This window comes from Protopterus annectens, chromosome 14.part0 (genome assembly GCF_019279795.1).
Source record: "Protopterus annectens isolate FY-2018-M chromosome 14.part0, PAN1.0, whole genome shotgun sequence".
Taxonomy (NCBI): domain Eukaryota; kingdom Metazoa; phylum Chordata; order Ceratodontiformes; family Protopteridae; genus Protopterus; species Protopterus annectens.
Genome location: NC_056748.1, coordinates 55,801,118 through 55,810,839, shown reverse-complemented (window position 1 = coordinate 55,810,839; position 9,722 = coordinate 55,801,118). Strand labels below are relative to the sequence as shown.

General features: G+C 40.5%; 1 protein-coding gene across 1 annotated transcript in view; it reads right to left on the bottom strand.

Annotated features, from left to right (window-relative positions):
- Nucleotides 1-2,155: 2,155 nt before the first annotated feature.
- PLEKHS1 (pleckstrin homology domain containing S1) overlaps nt 2,156-9,722 on the bottom strand; it is a 452,990-nt gene continuing 445,423 nt past the window's right edge. Inside the window, exon 12 of the mRNA XM_044055523.1 lies at nt 2,156-2,274. Within this exon, the coding sequence (XP_043911458.1) occupies nt 2,156-2,274 (119 nt within the window). The remainder of the gene's footprint in view (nt 2,275-9,722) is intronic.

The window sequence follows — 9,722 nt, the reverse complement described above, 5'->3', positions numbered from 1 at the left end:
TTAGGTGTTGACTTTCCATTTGATCTGAAATTCTCATGAATTCCATATTTCTGCATTGGAGACCATGATGTGAGACAATTACATCAGGTATCACACATCAGGAAAACACAATTTTTAAATACATTAATAATTCAGCACTTGTTCTGTGCTGTTGGCTTCACAGTCCTTGGGAACTTCAAACAGTAGACAACACAAGTTAGATATACAGCATCTGAAATTAAATAGATTTCTTCTAACTGCGCTCAATGGGCTTCTTGACATTCTGTAAGAAGGATTTTATTGCCTTATCATGATATAGACCACATAGACAGCAGTCTCGTATTGCTCCGTTTTCATCAACATGCTTGGTCAGTATAACACAAGTTCTTTCTTCATACATCATAATTTCTAAATGTGAAAAATGTAATTTTTTGCAACATTTCTTCTTTAGCAGGTCCATATTATTATTTTGTTTGCTTCATAAATGTGACTTTACATACACATAATTTTCCTCTTTAAAATAAATGAGTCCATTCTTTCTTAGCAACAGACTTTTGAAATAAATGAGTCCATTCTTTCTTAGCAACAGACTTTTGCTCTGGCCTGACCATTCTACCTATTGAAGCATTCTCAGTTCATTACACTGAGTATATTTCTTAAATATTTGCAACTGTGTAATTATGGAGTTTCCCAGTTTACTTTTGTTTCCTCCCCAGGCAAACCCTCTTCCTGCACTGGTAGATGTGAACAAATTAGCATAACTGCTACATGCAGTTTATTTGCTTGGCATAAGCTTCATAGACTTCAGCATTTCAGCAACATTCATTGCAATCTCCATGGAGCCTTTTAGTCATACTTCTTAAATGTTTACTATCATGTTGTCAAGACAGACTCAGTGTAATGAATTGAGAATGCTTCAATAATACATTAAGAGGTCTTTCATCCAGAAGAAAGGAGGTCATTGTCCCACTGTACTCATGCCTCATTAGTCCCATTATAGAGTATAATGCCCTGTTTGGTATGTACCTCCCAAGACATCTGCAACAGCTGGAAAGGCCACAGAAATACCTCACTAAAAGAATCACAGGCCTAAAGCAGATGCCGTATACTGACCCTCTAAAAAACTCCAGCTATACTCTGTGGGATATCATCTACTCAGAGGCAATCTCTGCTTAACATACAAGGCCATGTCAAACCCTGAGCTGTTGGACATGCTCCACTTAAAAAAAATCCCAATCCCTCAGAGCCACATACTCCAGGGATCTAAACCTTGTCATCACAATGAACAAAACATGCTGGAGGGATAGGTTCCTGACCCAGACACTCCCTATACTCTGGAATAGACTGCCCATACATGTCAAGCAGAGCGCCTCATTGGCCCTCTTCAAAAGGAACCTTGATGATTGGATGGGAAATAGGAAATTCACCCCAGGGATCATGTCAGTCACCCTGTTAGACAGGGGTCCAGAGAAGTAAATATTGTGAGAAGAAATATCCAGGGAATTGTTATGGCTAGGCTTGCATAGGCCCTAGGGCCAATAGCCTAGTACCAACCTATGAACCTATATCATCAACCCACGACCGCAAAAACTGACAGTGTCAAAATCGGGTAATGTCAAATTGCAAATTGAATGTGATTTTGGGACGAGCAGTTATATGGGTCGATATGGGGGGAAGATTTATACTTCTACATTATTGTTCAACATTGCTAGTGTTCGAGGTTCGGACTTCTCATGAAGTGTAGTCGACCGAGTCCATCTCGACAACATGATAGTAAACCCTTCTTAAATATACCCTGCAACAGTTTACCCTCTGTCTTCACCAATATAGTTTCTCAATAAATACATTAAGAGGTCTTTGTTGTTCCTCCTGGCTGACAGATTTACACAACGTCCAGATTTTTGCCTCATATTTTCTGGTCTGCTCCTCATAAGATTTGTAGTTTGCTGGCAAATAACTGAGGATTGAAGTCACTAGATAATGACATACATTTGACTTTCAGACTTCATATCCTTCAGAAAATGCATGCTAACAAAAAACCTATTATTCTAGCAAATTTCTAAGTTTGTAGGTGCAAATATTTAAAATCTGTTTCCTATTTTTGGGCCTTTGTCCGACCATTATTTTAGGCTTTGACCAGATTTTTTGCACTAAGAGGTTGAGAGGCATGAGCTTTTCACATCTGTAAACAATGTTCATAGTTCTTTTTCTGTTTCATAATGTCTCCTCGTACATTCTTCAAAGATTCATAAGCAGTTTGTGCACGCTGAGATTCTGCTGAGAATGCCAGCAGCACTAGATTTCCAAAAAACAGAGTCAGGTTGCATTATATAATGCTTCTTTATAGATGTGCATTTTCTGGACATTGAAATAAGCTTAAAGAGCACAGCTCAGTCTCCTCGTGTGTTTCTATTTCATTACATATGAAAAAATAAATGGTGGCAAGCAGGGTTGGTGTCAGCATTTTGGGAGTTCTGAGTAAGTGTCAAGTTGAGAACCCCTGGACACTTCCAAACTAAGTATCACCCCATCACTGCCACCCCTCCTAAATAGATGTTTAGTTCATGCTACAGAGCTCTAGGATAGCGTATGCAGGCTGAACTGTTGCAGCAATGCTCTTACAGTTTGACAGGCTTGTGTACCACACTGTGGTGACCCAACTCCCAGAGGGACATTGATATTGACTGGTCTTTATTTGAAATGATGATACATTATAAGAACCCTAAGCACATTGCTGGCCTTAGGTGAAATGTTGCCCTAGACAAAGTGCTCCATGACCCCCCCACCACACTGCCAACTATTTTCCCCCCAAAACATCCTCCAGTGCTTCCCCCTATTTTCTCCATCCTGGGCTCCCTACGCTTTGTGTTTATGTTGGTCTTCCTTTTCTCAAATTTTACCTTAGTCTTCAGCTTTTTTCAAGATTTGACTTTCTATACACTCTGAATGCAGTTTAAAGAGTTTTTAGAACCTTTTCATCCAATGATAGTTTGAACAAAAATTATGATTAAGGAAAGAAATCCAGTGTTGCTTTTCAGCTTTACTTTTCCTTGCATCCCTTCAATACATCTTATCTGGCCAAAGAGCATTGTAGTATCTGTGTTTGAGTTAACTAAATTAAGTCATTGGGTCTGAAGCCATAGGGTTATAAATGTTCTGGGGTGCATTTCAGAGCATTCTCAACCTCTTCATCCAGTGGTTGCCTTAACATAAATTATGAGTAAGAAAACAAAGTTTTATTTTTATTTTGAGGAAAATATAAGTTGTGTCCAAGGTTTAATAAAAGCTGACAAAATAGTAGCTCACAATAAACTAACAAGTGAAATGTTTGTGCGGATACATAAATCCTATCTTGAAATACTGTCTACTTCCTCCCCCACCCCCCTGCACCCCTCTGGTGTTGGATTGGGATGAAATCAGCAGTTCAAATGGCAACAGTCATGTATTTCAAGTGACTGCTTTCATACACATACATAACATCCCTGTTCACTCCTCACCTACCCCCTAAGGTAGCCATCCGTATGTCTGCCTGATGTATAAATATGAGGAAAGTGAAAGAAAATAATGATCACATTAATGTCTTCCAACTTGTTTCTCCTAGACAACACACTGCCCTACACAAGCTGTAGAAGCCTTCTTTGTACACCTCTGAGGTATGTGAGAAGACTAAAATAAATAATAGCTACATTGTTCCTAGCCCCCGGCACAAGCTATAATGACCTGTGCATATCTCTGAGGTTTGATTCTATGAGGTTTGACAGCAACCTCCTGTCCACATGTCTGAGCAGGACTGGGTTTAGAATGGGTGTGGTTGAAGGCAGGGGACACCACTAAGTCCATGTCAAAATCTATATTTTCAATCTGGGGTGAAGAGGCTACCAGATCCCTAGAAGCTATAAATGCCTGAACATTATATCATGTATTTTATGTCTGATTCTCAGAAGATAACTGCTTGTTAAGTGCACTTCTTACTGCGTCCCAGAAGAGCTTTGTATGTGCCCAGTATTACCGTGTGCACATACAAAGAAAAAATAGGTGATATTTATTTTTACACACACAGACACACACACACACACACACACACACACACACACACTCGCATGTTCACCTTCAGAAAAAATGGAAGGAATACTAATTCACCTACTACATGTCTTTGAGGTGCTGGAGGAAATCAATGCACATATAAATAAGCGCCCAGACAGGGAGGGTTACAGGTTCATAGGTGTGTATTAGGCTAACAACCTTAAGGGCCTTTTTAAACCTAGTCATGCATCTCAAATTCCTGACAAGTTTTGGTATACTTGGCAGCATAAGCAGTGGGTTGGAAAATAAGATATTTATACCTCAGGGTCCTGGAAGATTAACAGCTGCCTGTAGTCATTAGAGACATAGGTGCCATAGAAGGGCATGCAGACTACACACAAAAAAGTCACAACCAAGAACTCAACCAGAACAAAGCACTGCAAAATGGCAGTGATACTCACTGCACCACTGTGCAGTTAGTTTCACATGTCCTCTTCCTGCCAAACCATCTAAGGTATATGCTTATCATCGTGAGTGAAAGAAATTATAACTAATGCGATTCTTTAAACGCATGGCAACCCCCCCCCCAACACACATAGATTAACATATGGCCTCCAAAACACACACACACACACACAAACACAATGGCAGTGTTAATGATTTTTAGATAAAAAGTGAAAGGAATTAGAGCCTTCTTGTTACTCTTATATTGCAGCCCCCCACCACACACACACACACACACACACACACACACACACACACACACACACACACACACACACACCACACACCCATACACACACACACCCATACAGACAAACACCCATATATACACACACATGCACACAGACACACACAACACACACACACACACACACACACACACACACACACACACATCTTGACACACGCACACATGCATCCACACACCACACATAAACACACACAACACACACACACACACACACACACACACACACACACACACACACACACACACACACACACACACAGACATGCGCACACACACACACACACACACACACACACACACACACACACACACACACACACATGCACACACACACACGCACACACACACACACACACACACACACACACACACACACACACACACACACACACACACACACACACACACACACACACACACACACACACACACACACACACACACAGACATGCACACAAACAAGGGTGTATATCACAAACTCAAAAGCTGAGAATATCAAAGCTCCAAACCTCGAACTGGAAACCACAAAACCAGAAAACATTGAAGCATAAAGCGGAGATCACCATAGAGTGTTTTAAAGTAGTGTAAACAAACAGATAACATATTTTCTGTGGAAAAATTGTTTAATTTTGCATTATTTGAAAGTGTTTTTTTTTTTTACTGTCTTTTCTCTCAATAAAGTATCTTCTGTGGACTAGTAGGTTTACCAGCATTTGACCCTTGTATTCCTGGGAAAGAGGGACCATTTTTGGCTTGACCATGGAACAGACTGTCATTTCCGGGGTCAGTCCTTCTTTCAGCCACAGAAATAAAAAAATAAGCAAACAGCCTTTGCCACCAAAGCAGGCTAGCAATTTGTCTCAGCTAGAGGTAGGTGGCTGTACAGTGACCATTTGTTGTACCTCAGACAACTCTTACCCAGATTCCCTCTGGTGTAGCACCAGCCACTATGGACCAGGGTTAGCCACGTCCTCTCAGTGGGCAAGGGACAGCCACTCTTCTCTTTCTGGGAAATGGGAAAAGTAAGGTTTCCCTGTTAAGTCAGAATGCTGTGCCTATCCCTGGGGAAGCAGTGGCTGCCATTAGTAACACGGTTGGCCCCAATTTTCCCATGAAAAAGAAACAAATAGGTATCTACCCCTCCTCAAATTTCTTTGTACAGGAGTAGTTTACTGGGACTGGTTCAGGGTTTAATTTGCGCTATTATTAATTTGGGCTATTGATTCTTCTTGTAGAGTAGCTTCTGGTAAAAGAAAGAAGGACGCCACTTTTTCCTGAAGAGATTCAAGACTCTGAATCTGATCAGGAGGATGCAGGGATGAATTCAGGGTTTTGTCCTCAGGTTTTTGGTTCAGACTCCCTATCTAGATTGGCAGTTCAATATAGTTCACTGAGTGGGTAAAAGGGAAGGGAAAGATGATGTCATGACATAGGTTTAAGTGTCACAGTTACCACTGCAGGAAACAGCTTGTTAAATAGGCTGCAACACAGTAAGGGTTTATGATGGCCAATTGCCATGTTAAGGTTCTATAAGATTTTTCCCACCTCAGGGACATGGTTGGTCTGCAAGGACGATCCCAGTTTTCAATATGAGCAGAGAAGGAGGAGCTCTTTGCTTTATTTTCTCTGCTATCCTCATGACAGATTGTAATGGCTGTGTATACTAGGCCAAAATCTTGGAAGAGGTGTTAGGGCTACCTAGAAATAATAAGCGGGAGAAGGTGGTTTGGTGTTATCTGGGAGCTCAGTAAATCAAGGTGATCTCAAGCACGATGATGACAACAGAGAGTTGTATCCTGAATGATACTGGAAGAAGGAAGCTGAAACTCTCTGTTGATGATATGGAGGTAGGAACTGGTAGTCAGCAGGGCAACCTGGAAGTGTTTCTGGCTTTGGTGTAGCAGGTTATGCAGAGGGAGGGACGATCCCAACTCAGAAAGTAATGGGCCAGGAGACTGGTATGTCTACCACACTGAGATTAATTCCTCTTAAAAGTATAGGGAACAGTTCAAAAAGATATGGGGTATGCCTGGCTTTCTTGACAATTTTAGGAAAAGAATGGAAAAGCCTTGTGAGAGCCATCATAAAGATGTTGGCAGAAGAGATGATGGAGAAGGTCACAGGAGTCAGGAGGGGAGAAAGAGAGAGAGCAGAGATCCTCTATGGAAATAAGTACCATGTGGAAGTTGATTCAAAAGGAGTTTCAATGGTCAGTGCCCAGAAAGTAGTATCATTCTAATGTTTAGATTTATGCAAGAATAGGGCTGTGGGACTGTTACTTGCATGCTGTTTACTGAGACTCTTTCTCACATTTTTTCCCTTTCATAAGAGAAATAACCTGTGTGAAAACTAACCTGTGTGATCCACCCTGGTAGAAAGAAACAGTTCTGAGTATGAGGAGTGTTAGTGAAGACAGAAAGGGAAACATGAAGATGAAAGGCATGGACACTAAATATTGAATGAATGAAGATTTGTCTCTTATTAATTGTATGCCAGTAGGTATGTTGGTGAAGAGGCGTTGGGGAGTTTCCTTAGGGAAATGTATGATACATTTGTCCTTACCAGCACCATATTCCTTTGTTAGCTGTATATGGCTTTTTACTCATAAGTGTTTGCAATTCAGAAATCTTCCTGTTTGATGTGACTACTTCTAAGGAGATGAAAGTTATTTGAGGTCTGATTTACTGATAAGGTCAAATGATGGAAAGGTAGCTTTTAAGTTACAAACTTTAAACACCATGCAGGTGTTGCTGAATCTTTTGGGGGCCTGACATGAAGAATCCTGTTAAGTTATGGTATGATATGAAACTATAACTGATGAAACAGGCTTATCGTAAGAAGAGCAAATAATTACAAAATATCGGATGACTAGGCCAAACCTGTGTTGAATATAGATTAGGTTTTCCAGGACCTTGGGAAGTGAGTAAATAACTGGTTCCAAAGCTTTGTTTCATAGCAAGGAATACATCTAGTGAATTCAGAGGGTGTAATGTTTCAGCATTTGTCATCTAGCTTCCTTTATAATATACAAATCAAATGAAGAAAGAGAATCTTATGTGGAATCAACCTGAAATCCTTCAGGCTGTTAAATTTAACAACTTGAGATCTGGATACATAACTCTTCCTTGTTTGGAACCAGTCTGATACGCAAAGGCAGAGGTTTTCAACAAGTCACAAACAGGTGAGCTAAAAGTGTGAACCAAGTGGTTCTTTATGAATTAAGGTTGTCTTTTCTATTTCTACTTTAAACAATACCCTTAGGGTCAGAGAAGCTTGTGCAAAAGCATTTATTGGGTCCTTCTTTCAGTCATTTAAGGGGGTACCGATCATCAGTGATTGTTATATAAAGAAGCTTGGAACAGAATGAGAAGACAGTGAGTTCAATGACACACAAAAAGGCCTCCTTGTACCTTTGTCAGCATTAAAACATGTTTTTTGCCATGGTGCTGCTCAAGAAATCTTGAGGTTTGCCTGGATATGCTCTTTGTTTGGAATTTAAGCACTAGGAGAATAAGATTCACTTATTCATCGTGTCCCTAAATTATAATAGTAAGAATGCAAATAGGGTATGATTGGGTTCTCCATGTTTGTTGATATACCATATCAGTGTTACATTGTCGCAGTCCTCTTTGTTTCTGGATTTACGGATGATTCAAAGGCTATCAGAGTTAAGTAGGTGGTTGACATCTGTTTGAGGTGATGTATTGCTTTCACTGAGATAGGAACAGGTAAATCAGTGATACACTGCAACAAGCCCCTGTACCACATAAAGGGAGCCAGTCCCACAGAGGTTCATCTACTCATCCCACACTCATCCACACCCACACACCCTACATCTCCTACTGACATTACACATGCACACACACACACACACACACACACACACACACACACACACACACACACACACACACATACACACACACACACACACACACACACACACACACACACACACACACACACACACACACACACACACACACACACACACACACACACACAGACACACACACACACACATACACACACACACACACACACACACACACACACACACACACACACACACACACACACACACACACACACACACACACACACACACACACACACACACACACACACACACACACACACACACACACACACACACACACACACACACACACACACACACACCAACACGCACACACACACACACACACACACACACACACACACACACACACACACACACACACACACACACACACACACACACACACACTCACACACACACACACACACACACACACACACACACACACACACAAACACGCACACATACACATAAACTATAGCAATATTTCAGGAAATAGCAATATATAGTGTGACATCAGTACTGTCACACTAGACATGGGCCTGTTCTTTAGCCATCAGGAGTAATATGTACCTTTCACTGTCCCTGATTTCACAGAATGCCCCTGATTTTGCCTCATGTTATTGCCCTGTTGCTCATAAAAAATTTGATTTTGCTAATAAATTATTCAGAATTATAGACAGTCACACCGGATATTAGAGTTTCATACTTCTTTTTGTCCAAGAAATGCACGTTGATGTAAAAATGTGTTATTCTATTAACTTTTTAAATGAATTAGAGTAATATTTAAAAAGTGTTTCTGATGTTGAGACTTTATTCTGCCATTATCTTTGGCTTTATCCATTATTCTTGAGCAAAGAAGTTGGCAGTTATAGTCTCTGGTGTTCTCCCAGAATTTATAAACCCCTTAGAAAAAAATGAAGTTGATAGTTATAGTGTCTGGTGTTCTCCCAGAATTTATAAACCCCTTAGAAAAAAATGAAGTTGACAGTTATAGTGTCTGGTGTTCTCCAAGTATTTATAAACCCATCTGAAAGAAAAGAAGTTGGCAGCTATAGTTTCTGGTGTTCTCCCAGTATTTATAAACCCCTCTGAAAGAAAAAA